The sequence below is a fragment of the Lissotriton vulgaris genome, unplaced genomic scaffold (genome assembly GCF_964263255.1).
Source record: "Lissotriton vulgaris unplaced genomic scaffold, aLisVul1.2 SCAFFOLD_977, whole genome shotgun sequence".
Taxonomy (NCBI): domain Eukaryota; kingdom Metazoa; phylum Chordata; class Amphibia; order Caudata; family Salamandridae; genus Lissotriton; species Lissotriton vulgaris.
Genome location: NW_028252489.1, coordinates 224,723 through 249,404, shown reverse-complemented (window position 1 = coordinate 249,404; position 24,682 = coordinate 224,723). Strand labels below are relative to the sequence as shown.

Genomic DNA, 24,682 nt, shown 5'->3' with positions numbered 1-24,682 from the left:
AATGGGAGATCTTACTCGCCTCCCATCTCTTAGCCACTCTCTCCTGTAGTATGCACTCAAGGTGTTTTTTCAGCTCGGTCCGCTTCTCTTGGTCTTCTACAGACCCGATGGAGGGACCGCACTTCTGATCCAAAAGATAAATTTCCTGCTCCAGATTTTTAATTACCTCTCTGTAAACCTTCCCTCTGTATGAAGCTCTATTGGTTATACAACCCCTTAGGTAGGCTTTAAAAGCTTCCCACTACGTGTCTGTAACTGCTGAATTTAGGTTAGTTTCTAAAAATGACGTTGCTTCAGCGACCAAAAAACTAGTCTCCTCTACCTCCAGCAGAATCGTCCGATCAAAAGACCAGGAAAGATGTCTAAACTGCTGACCCTGTTCTAGGGAAAAGAGAATGGCTGAATGGTCAGACAAATGAGAGGGAAGGTATACCACGTCTTTTTCAATTCATCTTTTAGATTATAGCTGAAGAGTGCTTAGTCGATCATCGACTTATGTTTGTATTTAAGATTCAGGAAGGAGACACCCGTTTTTTTACCCGCCAACTCCCTCCATAAATCTGCCAAGCCCAGAGTTCACATTATCGATATCAATGTTTGTCTCGATTTGGAAGGTGTCAATGCTCTGGAGTTGGGTGACCTATCAAGTTTGGGATTTAAGACTATGTTGAAGTCTCCAACCCAGATCACCGGATCTTGAGATGTTATCAGGTTGTTTTGTATCTTGACCAAGTACGAAGGATCATCTTGATTCAGGCCGTAGTAGCCCACTAAGATGTAAGTCCGACCATCTGCAATGATTTTTGTTAAAAGCCATCTTCCACTAAGGTCCTCCTTATATTCCAAAATCTGAACTTTGGCCTGTTTTTTAAAGATAATAAGGATCCCCCTTATGTTGGCGTTATGGTCAGTGCATAAAAAAACGTATCTACCCACTTCTGTTTTTTCAATATGCCATTAACTTCACATTTGATTAGATGCGTCTCCTGGATGACAATGACCTGTGCGGGAGAGTCTCTCAGATATTGTAGAATTCTGTGTCTTCTACCCTTCACACGCATGCCATTGACATTCCAGGATAAAATCCGCAACAGGGTCATATTAATGTCATACCCCCTCCCAACCGCTCACTCAGATCGCCAACAACCCTTAAATATAACTGTTGACCCCTCTTAATCTGGAAGTTTCCACTAGTGTGATGTTTAAAGAACTTACTGGCCATGACAAACTTGACGGGAACAGACTTATAAGGACCATTTAACTTTTTTTCCCTACCACCCCGTATCCCCCCCTCCCACCCTCACTTGTCCTGGCCAGATGGATTGCCAGTTTGCATCTTCAAACAGACCCCCCCTCCTCCCCTCCTGCACCGCTTAAGCTGCACAAAGCCTGCCAACTAAACAAAAAGTCTAAGGCTGGGTAGCACCTACAGACATAAATGCAGTAGGAGAAAGATACTTTTTCCCTCTTTTTTTTTCCTTTCCTTTTTCTCCCCATAGTATTATAATTTTATCTATTATTTATTGTTCCCCCTTTTCTAATCCATTAAATTAGTTCAATGCCTTTTCATTTTAGATCACTTATATTTCACTTTCTCCTCCTTCTCCCTTCCTTCTTTCTTTTATTTAGTTTCCCTCAGCTATGCTCATTACAACTCTAAAAAAATATATATTTTTTTTTATATAGAGAGATCTTCGAAGAGATTTAAAGGCCAAACCCAATATACTGGGGGGTTTGAAATTCATTTGCGCCCTCACCGACCACAACATGGCTAAAGATAAAGGGGAAAGTAAGGGACATGCTAGCTTCCCTCCTACAAGTGCTCAGTGATAGATGCTATTAGTTCGTCTGCCTCAGGAGGGGATCGAATGTTATACATTTTGTTATTAAACATCACCCTCAAAAATGCAGGGAACGGCATCTGCACTGTCGCCCCCGCAGCTCTACACGTGTCCATTTTCTGACCAAGCTCCCACTGTCGGTCTAGGGTGGTTTTAGACAGATCGGACCTGACTTCAAAAGAGAAGTCTGGGCCTTTAATGACTTGGCCTTCAATGCACGGTTCAGGGTTGTTTCCTTCTGAGTGTAGGTGAGGAGGTTTACCAGAATCTTTCTTGGTTTTATCCTCCCCGGGTTGAGGCGGAAGGGATCTCGATGTATCCTCTGGATGTCTCTCTCTAATACTTCCGTGGTCTCGTCCAGATTAAGGGCATTTTTTAGTAGTGACACCACAAACGTTTTAATGTCTCCACCTTCTTTCCCCTCAGGGATTTTCAAAAGTCGCAGATTATTTCTTCGTGAGTAATTTTCCAGCGACTCAACCCTTTCCTTCATGGCATCGCTCTCTCTCCGTAGGCATTGAATCTTAGTCTCAGCAGAGTCCAAATTTGCTTTTAACTCCCCCACCGAGCCTTCCAAGGTCTCAGTTCTTTCATAGAGACCATCTGCCTTTTTTTCCAGCGTCTCACATGCTGCCGATTTCATGTGATTGATTTTTGAGACCATAAAACCATTCCTTATTTCTTCCCTCATAGCGGTTACAAGCACCTCAATTGGACCACCTGCCCCTTTCTCTCCATCGATTGACACATCACTGGGCATATCACTGGGCATATTGGCCCCCCCAGGGTCCCCGGCATCCCTGAGATTAGCTACAGGCCGCGAGGCCTCCATATTGTCTACCGGGATGATGGAATCATTCTCCAGGTTAGAGCTAGTCTCATTTAAGGGTGGTAGGGGAGACTCAGCCATATTATCTTTAGGGGTGCCACTAACGGGCACTGTAACTGGAAGAATGTCCAATACCTGAGGTAACGCTTTGAAGTAGGAACGCAAGGAGGGTGTAATATGGGCTGCACTGCCGAGAGGGCACTTGTTTTTACCAAAGCCCCTTTTCTGGGAGTTGCTACTTACTTTGGAACGTTTATTTCCCTTCCCTTTGGACCCCTGACTTGCTCCAACTTTATCCCTTGCTTTATCTAAATCTGCAGCCTCCTCAAATGCCTCCTCATATGTCTCAGAAAAATCACCCTGAAACTCCGTTCCAGCCTCAACCTCCACTTCACTTTCCTTTTCTGGGGGATGAACTACTTTCTCAGTGGAAATGTGGCATCTGGGGCCCTTAAGAGATGGAAGTGTTATCTAGTGTCTGTTTCCACTCATGCTGAAGTAGCGCAGAGGATTAAGATGCCTGCTGCAAAGAACATGTTCTCGTGTGTTTAGAGGTGTTCAGGCAACAATAAAAATGTAAGGTTAACTTTTGCGATTAAGGTTCCTGCAGGACGGAAATTGAAGATTTATCTAGTGGCTGTTTCCACTGATGCTAAAGGACCACAGATGATTCAGATGCCTACTGCAAAGAACATTCCCTGCGTATTGAGAGGTTTTGAGGCGAAAATAAAAATTTTAAGGTAACCACAGCAATTAATGTTTCTGTGGGAGAGAGATCGGAAGTTTTATCTAGTGGCTGTTTCCACTCATGCTCAAGCAGCACAGAGGATTAAGATGCCTGCTGCAAAGAACATGACCTTGTGTGTTCAGAGGTTGTCAGGCAACAATAAAAATGTAAAGGTAACTTTGGCGATTAATGTTCCTGCTGGAGAGAGATGGGAGTTTTATCTAGTGGCTGTTTCCACTCATGTTAAAGTAGCGCAGAGGATTAAGGTGCCTGCTGCAAAGAACATGTCCTTGTGTGTCTGAAGGTTTTTAGGCAACAATAAAAATGTAAAGGTAACTTTGGCAATTAAAGTTCCTGTCGGAGAGAGATGGGAGTTTCATCTAGAGCCTGTTTCCACTCATGCTGAAGTAGCGCAGAGGATTAAGATGCCTGCTGCAAAGAACATGTCCTTGTGTGTTCTAATGTTTTCAGGCAACAATAAAAATGTAAAGATAACTTTGGCGATTAAAGTTCCTGAGGGAAAGAGATGGAAGTGTTATCTAGTGTTTAATTACACTCATGCTGAAGTAGCGCAGAGGATTAAGATACCTGCTGCAAAGAACATGTTCTTGTGTGTTCGGAGGTTTTCAGGCAACAATAAGAATGTAAACGAAACTTTGGCAATTAAGGTTCCTGCAGGACGGAAATGGAAGATTTATCTAGTGGCTGTTTCCTCTGATGCTGAAGGATCACAGAGGATTCAGATGCCTTCTACAAAGAACATGTCCTTGCGCATCGAGAGGTTTTGAGGCAACAATAAAAATGTAAAGGTAACTTTGGCGATTAATGTTCCTGCTGGAGAGAGATGGGAGTTTTATCTAGTGGCTGTTTCCACTCATGTTAAAGTAGCGCAGAGGATTAAGGTGTCTGCTGCAAAGAACATGTCCCTGTGTGTCTGTAAGTTTTTAGTCAACTATAAAAATGTAAAGGTAATTTTGGCGATTAAACTTCCTGCTGGAGCGAGACATTAGATTTTATCTAGTGGGTGTTCTGACTCATGTTAAAGTGACGCAGAGGATTTAGAGCCCTGCTGCAAAGAACATGTCCTTGTGTGTCCTGAGATTTTGAGGCAACAATACAAATGTAAAGTTAACTTTGGAAATGAATGTTCCTCCAGGAGACGGATCAGAGTTTTATCTAGTGGTTGTTTCCACTCAAGCTAAAGTTTCGCAGATGATTAAGATGCCTGCTGCAAAGAAACATGTCCTTGTCTGTCCAGAGGTTTTCATGCGACAATAAAAATGTAAAGGTAACCTTTTTTTTAAACATAGTTTATTAAGATTTTGTGCATGTTTCAAACAGCATGTGATTAGATTGTACATTAGAAATTTCTATTGTATATGTTTATATCCTGTCAATGAGCTACCTTGAACAGCAGTTTAATTAAGCATTGCAATATTATAACGCCTCACTTGGTGTTCTTGCTGCATACATATATCTCTATTACACTCATATTGCCACTCCATATATATATGACTCTCAACAAATTCTTGTATTACAATCCTGTCTCTGTCTTAGTCTAATAAACCAAACTAACATATAATGTAATTTCCTCTTAAGAGCAGGTGGCACCATCATATGTCCAGTGCCCTGTGAGGTGCAACCTTAGCATAATACTTGTGTTTCAGTATCAACATCCTTCCGCCCTGACTGCACACACTAATGATATGTATATTTACAATTAAACATTTGTCCTATGTAAATGCATTAATTTCTGTAGTTTTAAACTCCTCTATTAGTACATTCCATTCAAGTGAAATAGGTTTCTTACGTAATCCCCCATGTTCCTCATGTTGTATATCTATCTTATCTTATTCAGGATTTGTTAAGTGCACGGTCACCCAGAGGTTTCATGGCGCTGAGAGACAGATGGTGACTGAAGAGACAGATGGTAAAAATGCTCTAACCGTGCGCTTGTTTGAATAGCCAGGTCTTCAAGGCTCTCCTGAATTCTACTAGCTTAGTGCAGTTCCGAATAGACAGGGGAAAGGAGTTCCAAATTTTAGGGGCGAGGTAGGCGAAGCGAGATCCACCTAGTCATTTCTTTTTTAACATGGACAGCGAGAGAAGGGACAGGTGGGCAGAGCGAAGATCCCGGGTCGGTTCGTATTTATTTATGAGATGATTGACGAACTTGGGGCTTTTGCAGTGAAGGACTTTGAAGGTAATGCAGCCTACCTTAAAGGTGATCCGTTGGGCTATAGGGAGCCAATGGAGGGAGGCTAGCAGGGGTTTGGCCGGCTTGGTGAATTCCATTGTCGGCGTTGGTCCTTAGGGTATTCTGGACAGCGAGGATCACCGCCTCGGTGGAGTGTGCATGGCGGAACCCGGCTTGGTTAGGCTCCAGGTAGTTGGATGTTTCTATAAAGTTGGAAATGCAGCTGGTGACATGGGCTTCGAGCAGTTTAGCGCCAAAGGGGAGAAGGGATATGGGGCGGTAATTGGAGAGGTTGGAGGGATCAGCCCCCGGTTTCTTAATAAGAGGGACTAAAGTAGCATCTTTAAATGAGTTGGGGACTATTCCTTGTAGTAGGGATGTGTTCAAAAGGGGGAGTATGCCTTGAGGTAGTGTGGTATAGACTTCCTTCAGTATATGCGGGGGGGCAGGGATCATTGGGGGACCCAGATTTTACACGGTTCATCAGTTCCAGCAATTTGGGTGGATCGATGGGGGGATTTCCTGGAGTGTGTATGAGTTACTACTAATGTCCGGGTTGTCTACCATGACATGGTTAGTATGAATACTATTTTTTATGGTGTCGATCTTCTCCTTAAAGAAATCATTGAGCCGGTTGCACATCATTTGGGATGATGATTGAGAGGGAGAGGTTCTAGAGTTGTTGCACAGATCATTTACGACTCTGAAGATTTCTCTCGATTTGTTTTGAGCATTAGAGATAATTTCCGTTAAAAAGGCTGCTTTGGCAGATAGGATAGCGCTCTTGTATTTTGTAAGAGCTGTCATGTATGATGCTCTATCTTCTTGGTGGTAGCCATGCCTCCATTTCCTTTCCAGTTGGCGAAGTTCTAATTTTTGTTTTTTTAGGTCGGCAGAGAACCACCTGTGGGCGTCCATGCGGCGGGCGCGGGCAAATCTGGTTAGGGGAGCATGTTTGTTGCATGCAGATAGAAGCCACTCAGTGTGTGCCTTATCCATCGAATTGATATACCTTCAGCTCTACCCATCTAAGCGCTTTGTTATACCAATCTGAAACCGTTGGCGCTTTCCTCGTTTTCCAGCGCATTGTTATTGTTCGTTTAGCCAGTAACAGCACTAGAGTAAGAAAGCGAGTTGTAGGGCTCCCACTTTTACTTTAAAGACCCACACCTAGCAAGCAGGAGTCTAGTGTATTTATTTGTTTCCCCGGTGCTATCGTAGCTACTATGGTATGTATTGTAGACCAGTAATGCGATATTTTGGGTCATTACCATATCATGTGGACCATATCAGCATTTGGTTTCTGACCGCGAGGGCATAGATCAGCCACGTCCGCAACCATCACGCTCAATCTATGGGGGGATAAATATGTGCGGTGTAGCATCATTATTTGAATACATTTAAACTTCGGGTTACGCGACACCTTTCTACGATATTCCGTAATCGTGGACCATTCCTTGTCTGTGAATACCCTGCCTACATCCGCATTCCATCTTTCCCTAAGAGTCTGTAGTGATGTTGCTGTGTGCGATTTAATCCCATGAGCTAACCCTTTTGTTAAATGACTCCCTTTCCCCATCAAGTATAGCATGTGCACCAGCTCGTGTGTCGTAGGTGCTTGGCCATCCGGCGCCCAGGTACTACGAATAAATCTCAGTATATGTGCATGCGTCAAGAAAAGTACGCTTGGCACTCCCTGTTCTCTCACAAAGGTAGCGCGGTCTGACAGCGTACCGTCTACAAACAGCATTCCTACTGTTTTCACCTCTGCTTCCGACCAGACTGACACTCGTCGTTTAGACACTATCTCCAGTGGTAAGGGTATGCCGATCAGTGGTAGGTTTGGAGCATGCGGTATTTGTTGTTTAGTATAACGCAGTGCCTTTCACCAGTATTGCAAAGCCACTTTTAGTACCGGAGGTGTGTTTGGTGGAACCCTTGCATTTGGCAGAAGAAGTGTATGTAACTTACCCCCATTCCATTCTCTTTGGGACATACCGAGTTCTTGTAAATTCCGGCCCACCCGCCAGTAGGCCATCCAGTGTAACTGGCTGGCGTAGCAGTATATTTTAAAGTCCGGCACTCCCATTCCTCCGCTTCTATTGTCTAACTGTAGCTTGGATAATCCTATCCTGCGCCTTCCGGTGCCCCAAATAAACTCCACCAGTAAGGAGACAAGTGTTTGAAATATGTGTGTAGGAACTATTATAGGCAGGTTCGTAAAATAATAAAGTAATTTACCATTTTGGTGATTGTTATCCTCCCTGCCTCTGACAAAGGTAAAGATGTCCATAACCTAATTTGTGATCGAAGTGTATTAATCACTCTAGTTATGTTGCCATCTATCATATTTGCTGTCTCTCTGTAGATATGTTTTCCTAAATAATTGAATGTTGTTTGTGCTGTTTGAAAGTTCCATGGACCAAAATGCAGCGAGTCATATAACCTTTGACCCAGAAAGGAATAAACGTAGGATTTGGTATCATTGACGGAGAGCCCAGACAGCAATTGAAACTTCTGAAATATATCCGGGAGAGGCGTGTGGTCTTTGCTAAGGTCCTCGAGATACAATATAATGTCATCGGCGTAAGCCGAAACAATGTGGGTCTCGTTCCCCATACGTATGCCGTGTTGTGGTGCAAGTAGACGAAGTTTGGCCCATAGAGGTTCTAAGGCCAGGACAAATATTAAAGGGGATAATGAGCAACCTTGCCGCGTACCTCGTGCCACTACATATTGTGGTAATATATAAGGCCCCGGGCGGGCTCGCGCAGTTGGGTTAGTATATAATAAAGCCAACCATTTTATGTATTGCTCAGGAAGTCCAAATTTCAGTAGAGCGTGGAACATATAGTCCCAATGAAAAGAGTTGAATGCCTGCTGCAAGTCTAGTGATATACAACGTTGTGTATTCATGTGGGGAGATGCTTTTGTCATTAGTTGGTGGAGTCTACGAATATTTAGGGCTGTATTTCTGCCGGGCACAAATCCACATTGGTCTGCATGTATTAACTGTGGTATAAATTGTTGTATCCTAGTAGCCAGTAGATTACTGACAATCTTGTAGTCTGTGTTTAGCTGTGATAAAGGCCTGTACCCTGACATGTCTGTGCTATTTCTGCCAGGTTTCAACAGGGATTCCACTAAATCCTGAAGTGTTGTGCCTGGTAACGTGCCAGTTTCTAACGATGCCTGATATCGTTTTTGAAGGTGCGGGCTAATATTGTTATATATGTAACATAAAATTCTACGGGCATCCCATCCGACCCCGGAGTTTTATGCCTAGGAAGCGCTTTGATTGCTGCTTTAATTCCCGCTTCCGTAATAGGCTTATCTAGTTGTTCCTTATGCCCTGCCAACAATTGCGGAAGCTGGAGGTCCTCAAATAATGTGTCAAAGTCCCTGTCGGAAAGGAGAGGTGGTGTCGTATAGAGTGTCTCGTAGTATAATTTAAATGCTTCATGAATGCCCAGTTGTGTATTGACAATAACCCCTCTGAGTTAGTTACCGCTATAATAGGAGACGCCGTCAGTGTGTTGCTGATAATTCTCGCTAGTAATACTCCCGCCCTATCTGCTTCCGCGTGCTGCTTTTGTGTATACAGCTGGTAGTCCAATACTCTGAGGTCTTCTAATAATTCAGCATGGTGTATGTGTGCTTCTTGTAATTCCTCCTTACTAGTGTCATGTGTCAATGCCTCCCTTTCCAGAGTACCTACCCTGTTTTCTAGTGCTGTGAGTTTATCTAACGATGCTGAGCGCTCCCCTACTCTTGTGCTGATTGCAACTCCCCTAATCGCTGTCTTAAAAGCATCCCATTCCATCGGTCTTGTGCGGGCGGTGTCGGCATTTTCTGTAAAATGGTTAGTAATCGCCTTGTTTAGAGTACCAAGAAAGACAGAATCTTCCAGTAACGACGGCTGCAATCTCCATGTAGGTATTGGTGTGGGTATCCCCCCCCCACGTGAGGGTACCTTCCAGTGGATTGTGATCTGAAAGGGTCTTCCCGAGGTACGTTGTGTCTGTCACATTGGGGATCAGCCTCATAGAGCAAAATATCCTGTCAAGGCGTGTATGGAGGCCGTGGGGGTGTGAGTAGAAGGAGTATTCCCTACTGTCTGGATGCCTCATTCCCCAGGAATCACCAATAGTCCATCCCGTTGGACAACTTCTTAGAGCATCCGCCTGTTTACTCCTATTAGTACCGTGCAGGGGTGGGTGCGACCTGTCCAAACCGACATCTAACAAAGCATTAAAGTCCCACGTAAAGGTAACCTTGGCAAATAATGTGTCTGCTGGAGAGAGATGGGATTTTTAACTAGTGGCAGTTTCCACTCATGCTAAAGTAGCACAGAGGATTAAGATGCCTGCTGCAAAGAACATGTCCTTGTGAGTCTGTAAGTTTCTAGGCAACAATAAAAATGTAAAAGAAACTTTGCCGGTTAATGTTCCTGCAGGCGACAGATCAGAGTTTTATCCAGGGGCTGTTTCCACTCAAGCTAAAGTTTTGCAGAGGATTAAGATGCCTGCTGCAAAGAATATTTCCTTGTGTGTTCAGAGGTTTTCAGGCCACAATAAAAATGTAAAGGTAACCTTGGCAAATAATGTGGCTACTGGAGAGAGATCAGACTTTTATCTAGTGTCTGTTTCCTCTCATGCTCAAGCAGCACAGAGGATAAAGATGCCTGCTGCAAAGAACATGTCCTTGTGTGTTCAGAGGTTTTCAGGTGACAATAAAAATGTAAAGGTAACTTTGACATTTAATGTTTTTTCAGGAAAGAGAAGGAAGTTAAGATGGCTGTTAGACACCAGGTTTGCAGTACGGAGCACAGCAGCCACACTGCTCTATAACATACCTTAGAAACATTGCCACAGCCAATAGCTCTGGCTAAAGACTTATAAGGTCCCAAAGGCAGGACCTATTGGCTATGCCAATGCTTGTTTAATTCTGGAGTTTGGTGCATGATTCACACGGCAAACATTGTCTGCCCTTGTTTATAAAATCTACAAGGAAAAGAGATACATAGTTTCAGGTGAGGCTTCTGGTTGCCATGGAAACAGGTGAGAGGGTCATTGTGAGGAAGGTTCTTTGGAATGTTGGTGTTTAAACCACGGATGACAGTTAAGGGGGGGGGTCAGGGGGGCTCACACCAGCCTCAGCTCCACTCCAAAGAGACCTGGACCGAGACAGAAGAGCGGGAAGAGCCTCTGCGTGAAGGGGGCCTGCGGGAAGGAGAAGAGAAGCTCCATGGAGTCAGCATTGTACAGGGACACCCGCCCCCCCTCGTAGTCCAGATACACCCCCAGCTTCAGGGGCTTCTCACGAGGGGACAGAGGGGTCCGAGGGTGGGTGAGAGCATTGTACTGACCCTTCCACCCTGACACAGCCCAGACTCCCCCCTCAGGGGACCATGTGATCCGTCCCTTCCTGTTCACAGACTCTTCTGCGACCCCCACATGCCACGCTCCCCACTCCTGCAGCAGCTGCACCTCCCAGTAATGTCTGCCGGAGGTGAACCCCTCGCTCCCCACCACACCGGGCCAGAGGTCGGAGGTGAATCTCTTGGGGGTGTCCGGCAGGGGCTGTTCTCTGCCCGTCTCTCTCACTCGTGTCCCCCCCTCAGACAGGAGGAGCTGTGGATGAGCCGTGTCAGGATCCGGAGTCACCGTCACTGCAGAGAAGAGATTCACAATTAGAGATTTAATGACACAAAGAAAGGCTGGAATTACTGCTTCTGATTTACATATGATTAATGTACACCACATCTGGAAGGAGCACGAGGCGCTAGAGAGCGCGGCACTAGACCGCTCACTACACTAAAGCGCGCAGCACTAGACTACCACACATGAGACATGCTACATCACACTACCACACATGAAGCATGCTACACCACACTACCACACATGAAGCATGCTACATTACATCACACTACAACACAAGGCATACTACACTACATCACACTACCGCACATGAAGCATGCTACACCACACTACCACACAAGCCATAATACACTACAGCACACTACCACACATGAAGCATGCTACACCACACTACCACACAAGCCATAATACACTACATCACACTACCACACATGAAGCATGCTACACTACATCACACTACCACACATGAAGCATGCTACACCACACTACCACACAAGGCATACTACACTACATCACACTGCCACACATGAAGCATGCTACATCACACTACCACACGAGGTATACTACACTACATCACACTGCCACACATGAAGCATGCTACACCACACTACCACACATGAAGCATGCTACACCACACTACCACACATGAAGCATGCTACACCACACTACCACACATGAAGCATGCTACATCACACTACCACACAAGGCATACTACACTACATCACACTACCACACATGAAGCGTGCTACACCCACTACCACACAAGCCATAATAAACTACATCACACTACCACACATGAAGCATGCTACACCAACTACCACACAAGCCATAATAAACTACATCACACTACCACACATGAAGCATGCCACACCACACTACCACACACGGCATAATACACTACTTCACACTACCACACATCAGGGGGGGGGCATGCTGCACCACACTACCACACACGGAATAATACACTACTTCACACTACCACACATCAGGGGGGGCATGCTGCACCACACTACCACACAAGCCATAATACACTACATCACACTACCACACATGAAGCATGCTACACCACACTACCACACAAGCCATAATACACTACATCACACTACCACACATGAAGCATGCTACACCACACTACCACACAAGCCATAATACACTACATCACACTACCACACATGAAGCATGCTACACCACACTACCACACAAGCCATAATACACTACATCACACTACCACGCATAAAGCATGCTACACTACATCACACTACTACACATTAAGCATGCTACACTACATCACACTACTACACATGAAGCATGCTACACTACATCACACTACCACCCATGAAGCATGCTACACCACACTACCACACAAGGCATATTACACTACTTCACACTACCACACATGAAGCATGCTACACCACACTACCACACATGAAGCATGCTACACCACACTACCACACAAGGCATATTACACTACTTCACACTACCACACATGAGGCATGCTACACCACACTACCACACATGAAGCATGCTACACTACATCACACTTCCACACATGAAGCATGCTACATCACGCTACCACACACGAAGCATGCTACATCACACTACCACACGAGGTATACTACACTACTTCACACTACCACACATGAAGCATGCTACATCACACTACCACACGAGGTATACTACACTACATCACACTACTACACATGAAGCATGCTACACCACACTACGACACAAGCCATAATACACTACATCACACTACCACACATGAAGCTACATCACACTACCACACGAGGCATACTACACTACATCACACTACCACACATGAAGCGTGCTACAACACCCTACCACACAAGGCATACTACACTACATAACACTACCACACATGAATCATACTACATCACCCTACCACATGAGGTATACTACACTACATCACACTGCCACACATGAAGCATGCTACACTGCATCACACTACTACACATGAAGCTTGCTACACTATATCACAATACTACACATGAAGCATGCTACACCACACTACCACACAAGACATAAAACACTACATCACACTACCACACACGAAGCATGCTACATCACACTACCACACGAGGTATACTACACTACATCACACTACCACACAATAAGCATGATACACCACACCACCACACGAGGCATATTACACTACATCAAACTACCACATATGAAGCATGCTACACCACACTACAACATGAGGTATACTACACTACATCACACTAGAACACATAAAGCATGCTACTCAACACTACAACACAAGGTATACTACACTACATCACACTACCACACATGAAGCGAGAGTCTGTGAGAGAGTGTCTGTGAGAGTGTCTGTGAGAGAGTGTCTGTGAGATAGTGTCTGTGAGAGAGTGTCTGTGAGGGTGTCTGTGAGAGTCTGTGAGAGAGTGTCTGAGAGTGTCTTTGAGAGTAAGTCTGTGAGAGTCTTTGAGAGAGTGTGAGAGACTGTCTGTAAGAGATTGTCTGTGGGAGAGTGTCTGAGAGTGTCTTTGAGAGTGTTTATGAATGTCTATGAGAGTGTCTATGAGTGTCTATGAGAGTGTCTGTAACAGTGTCTGTGAAAGAGTGTTTGTGAGAGTCTGTGAGAGAGTGTCTGTGTGAGAGTGTCTGCGGGAGAGAGTCTGTGAGAGAGTGTCTGTGAGAGTCTGTGAGAGTGTCTATGAGAGAGTCTGTGAGAGTGTCTGTGAGAGAAAGTCTGTGAGAGTGTCTGTGAGAGAGAGTCTGTGAGAGTATCTGTGAGAGAGTGTCTGTGAGAGTATCTGTGAGAGAGTGTCTGTGAGAGAGTGTCTGTGAGAGAGTGGATATGAGAGAGTCTGTGAGAGTCTGTGAGCAAGTGTCTGTGAGAGTCTGTGAGAGAGTGTCTGTGAGAGAGTGTCTGTGAGAGTGTCTGTGAGAGAGTCTGTGAGAGTGTCTGTGAGAGTGTCTGTGAGTGTCTGAGAGAGAGTCTTTGAGAGAGTCTGTGAGAGAGTGCCTGTGAGAGTCTGTGAGACTGTCTGTGAGAGTCTGTGAGAGAGTGTCTGTGAGAGAGTGTCTGTGAGAGAGTGTGTTTGAGAGTGTCTGTGAGAGAGTGTCTGTGAGTGAGTGTCTGTGAGTGTTTGAGAGAGAGTCTGAGAGAGAGTCTAAGAGAGAGTCTTTGAGAGTGTCTGTGACAGTGTCTGTGAGAGAGTGTCTGTGAGAGTCTGTGAGAGCGTCTGTAAGAGAGTGTCTGTGAGAGAGAGTGAGAGAGTGTCTGGGAGAGAGTGTCTGTGAGAGAGTGTGTGTGAGAGAGTGTCTGTGAGAGAGTGTCTGCGAGTGAGTGTCTGTGAGTGTCTGAGAGAGAGTCTGTGAGAGTGTCTGAGAGAGAGTCTGAGAGAGAGTCTTTGAGAGTGTCTGTGAGAGTGTCTGTGAGAGAGTGTCTCACTCGCCGTCTCACAGTAGACTACTGTGAGATGGCCAGTTTGGGGAGTCCCGGGCGCATTGACTGCTGATACCTAGTTTGCATTTCTTTGCTCTGGTAAAGTGGCCATTGTTGTTGTGAAGGGGGAAAGGTGCCCTTTGATTAATCTGGAAGGGCTCTCTACGATAGAGGAAGTTTCCTGTTATAAATATTAGTGGATCCCTAGCACGTGGAAGAGATCTTGTCCATTTCCTATCCCTTCCATTAATGTGTGTAACCCTGTCCTGAAGAGCCCAATGCAGATAAGGCTGTAACGTGGCCGCGTCGACACTCAGTTGGAGGAATCTGAAAAGATTATACATGTGTTGAATTGCTGTGCTGCGCATGCTACGTAAGATCTTCCGGTGGATCCCCCCCGAGACCAGGAAGACGGTCACCCAGGCCCTCGTCACCAGCCGTCTGGACTACGGCAACTCCCTCTACGCCGGAACCACCGCCAAACTCCAGAAGAGACTCCAGCAGATCCAGAACGCCTCAGCACGACTCATCCTGGACATCCCCCGCCGCAGCCACATCTCCGGACACCTGAGAGACCTGCACTGGCTCCCGGTCAACAAGAGAATAACCTTCCGACTCCTCACCCACGCACACAAAGCCCTACACAACCAAGGCCCAGGATACCTCAACAGCCGCCTCAACTTCTACGCTCCCAAACGCCAGCTTCGATCGACCCGCCACGCCCTCGCCGCCGTCCCCCGCGACGACAAGAGGAGGAAGGTCCTTCGCCTACCTCGCCGCCAAGACATGGAACTCCCTCCCGACCCACCTCCGCCTGACCCAGGACCACCTCGCCTTCAGGCAGCAACTCAAGACCTGGCTGTTCGAGCAGTAGCGGACCCCCCTCCCCTAGCGCCTTGAGACCCTCTGGGTGAGTAGTGCGCTATATAAATGCTTTGATTGATTGATTGATTGATTGTGCTACATTAGAGCGAGGCCTATTTAGTAAACAGCCATATCGTGGCGCACTGGTTAGATTTCCTCAGAGTGGTTCTCTTAGAAATTATAGGGGGACACTTGTATGCTTAATTTGTGTAAGGGTTATTGTTATGTGTTATATTGTGTATCAGTTTTTTTGTTTGTATAAATAATTGTATTATGTGTTCTTTTTCTACTGCTGACAGCGCTCGTGCCTTTGTGTATGTCAGATTGAGATACATTTATGATGAACAATGGTCATTTCTGAGAGAGTAATTAAATGTACTCGACTCATTTAAAGTATCCCGTATCATTCCCTTTGATACCAATTGTGTTTGTATAGGAACGAGCACCAGGGGTCACTTGTGAACAAGAGGGACTTTCTTTTGTTTTGACTATATCTGACCCTGTCCCTTTCGGATATCAGGGCGTCTCACATGTTTGTGGAGTCACTTCCATGAACCAGGCACAGGAGCCTGTGATGTCCTTGATTCTTACAAGAACAGGAGGCTGGTCAGTTAGCCCTCGGAAACGCTCTGGGACAGTCAAGAGAGAGCAAGCAGGCAGCAGAGAGCACAGCAAGGCAGCAGAGAGCACAGCAAGGCAGCAGAGAGCACAGCAAGGCAGCAGAGAGCAAGCAGGAAGCAGAGAGCACAGCAAGGCAGTAGAGAGCACAGCAGGGCAGCAGAGAGCACAGCAAGGCAGCAGAGAGCACAGCAAGGCAGCAGAGAGCACAGCAAGGCAGCAGAGAGCAAGCAGGCAGCAGAGAGCACAGCACGGCAGCAGAGAGCACAGCAAGGCAGCAGAGAGCACAGCAGAGCGGCAGAGAGCACAGCAGGGCAGCAGAGAGCACAGCAAGGCAGCAGAGAGCACAGCAAGGCAGCAGAGAGCAAGCAGGCAGCAGAGAGCACAGCAAGGCAGCAGGAAGCACAGCAAAGCAGCAGAGAGCAAGCAGGCGGCAGAGAGCACAGCAAGGCAGCAGAGAGCACAGCAAGGCAGCAGAGAGCACAGCAGGGCAGCAGAGAGCACAGCAAGGCAGCAGAGAGCACAGCAAGGCAGCAGAGAGCACAGCAAGGCAGCAGAGAGCAAGCAGGCAGCAGAGAGCACAGCACGGCAGCAGAGAGCACAGCAGGGCGGCAGAGAGCACAGCAGGGCAGCAGAGAGCACAGCAAGGCAGCAGAGAGCACAGCAAGGCAGCAGAGAGCACAGCAAGGCAGCAGAGAGCAAGCAGGCAGCAGAGAGCACAGCACGGCAGCAGAGAGCACAGCAAGGCAGCAGAGAGCACAGCAAGGCAGCAGAGAGCATAGCAAGGCAGCAGAGAGCACAGCAAGGCAGCAGAGAGCACAGCAAGGCAGCAGAGAGCACAGCATGGCAGCAGAGAGCACAGCCAGGCAACAGAGAGCACAACAAGGCAGCAGAGAGCACAGCAAGGCAGCAGAGAGCACAGCGAGGCAGCAGAGAGCACAGCAAGGCAGCAGAGAGCACAGCAAGGCAGCAGAGAGCACAGCAAGGCAGCAGAGAGCACAGCAAGGCAGCAGAGAGCACAGCACGGCAGCAGAGAGCACAGCAAGGCAGCAGAGAGCACAGCAAGTCAGCAGACAGCACAGCCAGGCAGCAGAGAGCACAGCAAGGCAGCAGAGAGCACAGCAAGGCAGCAGAGAGCACGGCATGGCAGCACAGCCAGGCAGCAGAGAGCACAGCATGGCAGCAGAGAGCACAGCCAGGCAGCAAAGAGCACAACAAGGCAGCAGAGAGCACAGCCAGGCAGCAGAGAGCACAACAAGGCAGCAGAGAGCACAGCAAGGCAGCAGAGAGCACAGCACGGCAGCAGAGAGCACAGCAGGGCAGCAGAGAGCACAGCAAGGCAGCAGAGAGCATAGCAAGGCAGCAGAGAGCACAGCAAGGCAGCAGAGAGCACAGCAAGGCAGCAGAGAGCACAGCAGGGCAGTAGAGAGCACAGCAAGGCAGCAGAGAGCACAGCAAGGCAGCAGAGAGCACAGCACGGCAGCAGAGAGCACAGCAGGGCAGTAGAGAGCACAGCAAGGCAGCAGAGAGCATAGCAAGGCAGCAGAGAGCACAGCAAGGCAGCAGAGAGCGAGCACAGCAAGGCAGCAGAGAGCACAGCAGGGCAGTAGAGAGCACAGCAAGGCAGCAGAGAGCACAGCAAGGCAGCAGTTTTCCAGAGCTACAATCCAGCAAGCAACAGTCCTCAGCACAGTAGTCCTCATCTTGTCCAGTAGTTTGAGTTGATGATGATGATGATTAAAGCCTTATATAGCGCAACTTAGCCCGTTGGCATCAAGGCGCTGATGATGGAAAAGTCTGTGTGGAGGGGAGGAAGCGTGCCGACTAGCAATGGAATTCACTGAAGAGCCAGGTCTTCAGGGCCTTTCGGAAAAGGAGATAGGATGATCGAGCCTTGAGCTCCACTGGAAGGGAGTTCCAAATCCTTGGAACGAGGGAGGAGAAGGCCCTCCCTCCCCACCTTGCTTTAGTACTTCTGGGAATGACAAGGAGGTTTTTATTCGCTGAGTGAAGGGCCCTGCCGGGGATGTGACGGGACACCAGAGTATAGATATCTTCTGCCCCAAGTCCATGCAGAGCACGGTGAGTAAGGCACAAGGCCTTAAATGCAATCCTTGCTTGCATGGGGAGCCAGTGCAAATTTTTCCTGATGAAGAAGCCTGATGACCACCTCGGAGCGTCAACAATGAACCTTGCGGCCGCGTTTTGTATCATCTGGAGGCGCTGGACAAGTTGCTTGTTAATTCCAAGATAGAGTACATTACAGTAATCTTATCTTGAGGTTATAAGGGCCACCGTAACCTGTTCACGGGCTTAGATCGACAGATAGTGAGCGATTTTCTTTAGAATTCGCAAAACCCCACAGCAGGTTGAGGCAGTCCTGCTCACCTGTTTATCAAAGCGAAGCGAAGAGTCAGAAATTACACCCAGATTCCGAGCGGACTGAGAAGGCGTGGGGCAAGCACCTAGAGCAGAAGGCCACCAGTCAGCAGAACAGGTCTCCTGCTTGCCTCCAAAAATGAGCACCTCAGTTTTTTCCCCGTTTAGCTTAAGGTAATTTCTCACCATCCAGTTCGCAACTGCTTCCACATGCAGGCTCTAAAATCAAGGGCAGTGATGTCAGTGGTTTGCGAAATGGAGACCATGATTTGTGTGTCGTCCGCGTAAGATACGACTTCCAGACCGAAGGATCTGACCAACCTGGCCAAAGGTGTTACATAAATATTAAAGAGCGTGGGGCTCAGGGACGAGCCCTGAGGGACCCCACACTGCACAGGCTTGGTAGGGGAAAGATAGTTGCCCAGCTTGACCTTCTGTTCGCGTTTGGCCAGAAAAGATGTTAAAAGGCTAAGCGCGGGTCCCTTCACTTCTATCTCCCCAAGGCGCATGACCAAGATGGAAGGGGAAAGGGTGTCAAAAGCGGCTGTAAGGTCGAGCAGGACCAGCAAAGTAGTCTGCCCACTGTCGACCTTAGCACGTATGTTGTTAGTGACAACTATGAGGTTGGACTCGGTGCTGTGTGCCTTCCGAAAACCGTGTTGGGATGGGTCAAGAAGTAAGGTGTGTTCTAAGAAGGCGCTCAAATGGGTGTTTAAGTGGGCTTCTAACATTTTCGCAGGGGCAGGGAGCAATGAGATAGGGCGAAAATTCTTGAGGATCCCTGGGTCTAGCGTGGATTTCTTAAGAAGGGGTTTAACAATGGCTAATTTCCACAGATCCGGGTAGAGACCCTCGTTGATTGCCCGATTGATGACTTCCAGGAAGGGAGTGAGTAGGACATCTCTGCACTCCTTGAGAATTTTAAGAGGGCAGGGGTCAAGCGGCGATCCCGGCTTAAGGGCATAAAGGTGCATATTGAGTTGCTCTAAGGTTAATAAGGGAAAGTTGGTAAAGTAGCAATCCTGAGGTCTGACAGACATCATATCAACAGACGGTGCCGTCCTGCAGGAGGGGGGCCCTAGATCATGGTTGAGGGCTTCTAGACCTGAATGAATATCCGTAATTTTTGCATGGAAAAAGGTAGAAATTTGGTCGCAGAGGTCCTGTGAGGCAACAATGGGGTCGGGAGATTGAAGGGCACACAGGGAATACACAATTTTGAATAGTTCCCGAGGGGAACTGAGAGAGGTGGTGATTTTGATAAAGTGGGATTTCTTTGCCGCCAGCACCGCGGTTTTATACTCCTTGAGGAGTCTTTTATGATTATCTTTTTCAAGGGGATCAAGGTGGAGCCTCCAAAGCCTCTCCTGCTTCCTACATCCCTGCCTGAGTGATCTAAGGGTGTCTGAATACCAGGGTGCAGTAGGGCGTTTCCTTGCGGAATAGTGCTGCTTAAGCGGGGCCAGAGTGTCGACGGCCTTGGAGATGGCATTATGAAGGTCCAGAGCCGCAGTGTCGATGTCTTTAAGTGAAGGGGTCATGGAGCAGGACAATAGTGGGACTAAGGTCATTGGAAAAGACGCCGTCCAACGTGTGCCCAGCAGAATGGGTCGGACTAGGTTCTAGGACTGTTCTACTTAGTGGGGTCAGAGACTTTGTACCTATACCCAGTTGTGCTTTTGAAGAGGAGGTGACTTCAAAGAAGGGTCTCTGAAGTGCACAAAGTCCTTTCTTCTCAGCCCTGGCTCCAGACTATCTGTAGGGGGTAATCAATCAATCAATCTATCAATCAGCTCTTTGTATGGTGACAGGACACTGCCTAATCAGGTGTGTAAGGTCCTCCTTCCCATCCTGCCCAGGATGAGCCTTTAGGAGGCAGATGGGCACTGAGACACACCTACCCTTCCTTTGTGTGTGGCAGGCTACAGGGAATGCACAAAGTGAAGCTGTCGCCCACTCACAGATATTGGAGACAGGCTGCAGCCACACAGAGCTGTATGAGCAGAAAAATGTCCACTTTCTAAAAGTGGTATTTATAAAACAGTAATGATAAATCTGACTTTACTAGTAAAGAGAAGGTATCTTTACCATTCCAAATATATAAAACATGACATCACTAGTTCTTCTCAATCAGGAATTACAGCTTACAAGTGTAATAAGGAATCCCCAATTTTCCTCTATGAGAGGAGTAGGCCTCACAGTAGTGAAAAATGAATTTGGGTTTTTGTCATTAACAGGACATGCTAAACTTAAATGTACATGTCCTACCTTTTACTTACACAGCACCCTGCCATATGGCTACCTAGGCTCTACCTTAGGGGTAACATATGTAATGAAAAGGGGGGTTTAAGGCTTGGTGAAGGGTTTTAAATGCCAAGGAAACTGCACACACTGACCCTGCAGTGGCAGGACTGAGACAGGTTTAAAAGCCTACTTGTGTGGGTGGCACATTGAGAGCTGCAGGCCCAATGGTAGCATTTAATTTACAGGCCCTAGGTATATGGTATACCACTTTACAAGGGGCTTACAAGTAAATTAAATATACCATTTGTGTATACACCAATGTTACCATGTTTAGGGGAGAAGCACATGCACTTTAGCACTGGTCAGCAGTGGCTGGGCGCTCAGAGGAAGGAGGAAGGCAAAACGTGTGGGGTGGCCCTTCAGAGAGGGCCATTTTTCAACAGTGGGGTTCAATTGTGAGAAATTCAGAACACACTCCTTCACGATAGAGGCAGCCAAAGAGGGTTTAAGAGGGGCTTACGAGAACATAAGATCAGAAGGTTGGGATGGCAGACGATTGACTGTATGTGGGGCCAGGCGAGACCACAAAGGGCAGATGACTGAAGCCGTTCTTTGATTGGCGGGAGGGGGGAGCTGATGGGAACTATAAAAAATGAAGTCTAGATCTGGGTGGGGATGACGGAGTGGGTTGCTGGTTTTGAATAGGCGGTCAATTGATGCAGTCTCCATGAGAACTGCTGGAAAGATGTCCACACCAGGATGCATTGATGTAGAACTCACCAGAAATGATTTGGTGCGGTCCACAGGGTTGGAATTGATTAAAATAGTGAAAATTTATTTAGAGACAGTGAAGGAGTCATGGAGAAAGACATTGGTAATGTGAATGTAGCTGTTGCCCAAGACAGTTAGGAGGGGGGGAATAAAACCGACCGCTATCAATAAGGTATGGCGGGAGGTGAACAGAGAGGTGTGGGATTTTGTAAGGTGCAGGGAGGGGGTAGCCATCATTTATGAGTATCCACACGTATTTGACATGATGGTGTCTATTCACCTTTGCTGGGGAATACACTTTATTTAGAGAAGGTGACAGTGGTGCTGAGAAGGTGGAGATGGGCTGGTCGGACAACCAATAGGTTGGGGGGCAGAAGTTACAACCCAGGGTTCCTTCTGGGGGTGGACTGAAGGGAGCTAAGGATGAGGCTGCACTGCATTTTAGCTATGTTTACTATATAGAGATGTCATATACATACATATATACATATTAGTAACTGCAGCAATAAAACCAAGCTGTACCCAGCTTGCTCCTGAATACAGTGGCTTTCTGACAACAATCAGGCGTCTGTGATAATTCCATCAGAAACAAAGATTTCTGAGTTTGTTTTCTCCTTCATGGGGAACATCTTGAATACTGCAGTAATAGTGGATCCTGGAATTAACCTTCTCCACAGTATCAGTATTTACAAGAACAAAATTACTGCAGTAGAATTTCTTAAGATCCAAGGAGGGAAGCAAGAATCAAATGGGAACCAGGTCAGGAGATCTATCAACTGCGTAGATGTTCAACATTGAATAAAACACTATATTTCAAAGGCATGCAAACCCAAAACATCTTTAAAACTTCTGGAAAAGTTCAAAGGTAGAGATACAAATCTGAAAATTTGATAACTAGTGCATATTGTCCTTACAAAATAACCTTCTAAGTTATTTTGCTGCGGCTGTTTTGAGTTGAACTGATTAATGTTTTTTCTTGGTCTGTGTGTATGGTTAGATGTTTTGCTGTTTTGGCATTTATACGCACTTTATAAAGCATATAGCTATAACAAACGATATCATTTTCATAAACTGTATTAAACATGCATAATTAACCCAATTGAATTTACCTTTATAACGCTTCATCTCTGGGCCCTGAAACTTCACATTATCACACCTGAAACAGCACATAAATCATGTTGGTTTTACAGAACAAACACAGTTTACAGGATAACATAAGGAATACCACATACAGCCTGTTATTAGAAAAGTAATCCTGTAATCACAGGCGCTCCTGTGGACCAGTGCAAAGTGTGTGTTACTCTTGACACACAGCAATCAAAGCTCCAAAGATCCATGGCAACCTAGTTACAACCTGCTGAGCAGAGGCTGGGTGAGAATAACTGGTGACAACCCCACTAAAATCACAGAACACACCAGGGCCACGCTGCTTGCAATGATGAAGGGACATAGATTGGCAGCCAATAAAGCCTGTCAATTGGAAAAAAGACTATTGGGCAACGCTAGATTCAAACTGGTCCAATTCAGTTATCACCGCATGTACATGGAGTTCTCCACGATGCTCAAGATGCCATGAAACACAGCTGACTCTCGGAGTATGAGTTGGCAATGCCCTTCAGTACAAACATACTAGTCTGAGTTAGAGAGAAGGCTGCCTCAGCACACCGGACGGCTTCCTGACAATGTCCAGTGCTTACGGCAGATGAAAGAAAAGAAAAGATGAAAAGACAGGTCACTCCACTGGGGAATATACTAGCAGTACTTTATAATGTCTTTAATTGCATGCCTTGTAATTAATCTCTAGATTCCAGCACTTGGGAATCTCTGTGGTCCTGCATCTTGAATCTCTGTGGTCCTGCATCTTGGAATCTCTGTGGTCCTGCATCTTGGAGTCTTTCAAGCCATGCACCTTGGAATCTCTGTGGTCCTGCACCTTGGAATCTCTGTGGTTTTCTACCAGGGAATCTCTCAACTCCTGAATCTTGGGATATCTGTGGTCGTGAACCTGTGAATCTCTGTGGTCGTGAACCTGTGAATCTCTGTGGTTGTGAACTTGTGAATCTCTGTGGTCGTGAACCTGTGAATCTCTGTGAATCTCTGTGGTCATGTACCTGTGAATCTCTGTGGTCGTGAACCTGTGAATCTCTGTGGTCCTGCACCTGGGAATCTCTGTGGTCCTGCACCTGGGAATCTCTGCGGTCCTGCACCTGTGAATCTCTGTGGTCCTGAACCTGTGAATCTCTGCGGTCATGTACCTGTGAATCTCTGTGATCCTGCATCTTGGAATCTCTGTGGTCCGTCGCCTGGGACTCTCTGGAGCCCTGAACCATTGAATCCTGTGATTTCTGATCCTTTTGAGTGTGTAGGGACATGCTCCATGGAGTCTCTGGAGGCCGTCACCTTGTAATATCTCTAATGCTACATCATAGATTCTCTGAAGCCCAACTTGAACCAACACGTTGCAGCAACATGGAATCTCTCAACACTCCTCCTCAGAATCTTTCAGGGTCTTCTACTTCAAATCTTCCCAGTCCTGCGCTTTCAAATATTAGAGGTTTGGGCACCTTAGTATACCTGAAGATGGCCATCTCAAACCTGTGAGGTCCTGCACCCGTACCTTGCACTCTCTTAAGTCCTGCACTGGGGGATTTCTGAGGCCACGCATCTTGGAGTCTGTGAAGTCCAGCCTGCTCTTTGAAACCCATGAAGTCATACACTGACATTCTGCCTCCTCAAACACCTGCATGTCTCTGTATCCCTGCACCTATGAATCTTCACAGCCCTGCACTTTGGAAGCTCTGAGGTCCTTTGTCTTGGAAATCTATGAAGGCTCACACTTTGGAATCTCTAGGGCATGGAATAGCTGAGGTCCAGTCCTTTCCGCTTCCTCAGTTCTTGGACTTTTGAATCTCAGACGTCCTGAGCCTTTGCATCTCTCGAGTTCTGTAACTTAGAATTCCTGGTGTTCTAGAGAACAGAAACTCTGCTGTCCTGTATCTTGTAGCCTGTGGTGTCTTGCATTTTGGAATCTACAGTGCCCTGCACACTAGAATCTCTGGTGCCCGCCTCTTGGAATCTCTGGGGTCCTCCACCCTGGAATCTCTGGTGCTCGCCTCTTG

At 46.8% G+C, this 24,682-nt stretch overlaps 1 protein-coding gene and 1 pseudogene across 1 annotated transcript in view; both read right to left on the bottom strand.

The window, feature by feature from the left end:
- Positions 1–10,278: 10,278 nt before the first annotated feature.
- LOC147662136 (E3 ubiquitin-protein ligase TRIM39-like) overlaps positions 10,279–24,682 on the bottom strand; it is a 183,751-nt gene continuing 169,347 nt past the window's right edge. The window contains exons 4-5 of the mRNA XM_086951084.1: positions 22,673–22,719; positions 10,279–11,265 (exon numbers count right to left, since the gene is read on the bottom strand). Of these exons, the coding sequence (XP_086807210.1) occupies positions 22,706–22,719 (14 nt within the window). The 3' untranslated portion in view covers positions 10,279–11,265; positions 22,673–22,705. The remainder of the gene's footprint in view (positions 11,266–22,672; positions 22,720–24,682) is intronic.
- LOC147662137 (zinc-binding protein A33 pseudogene) lies at positions 10,739–22,688 on the bottom strand (annotated as a pseudogene).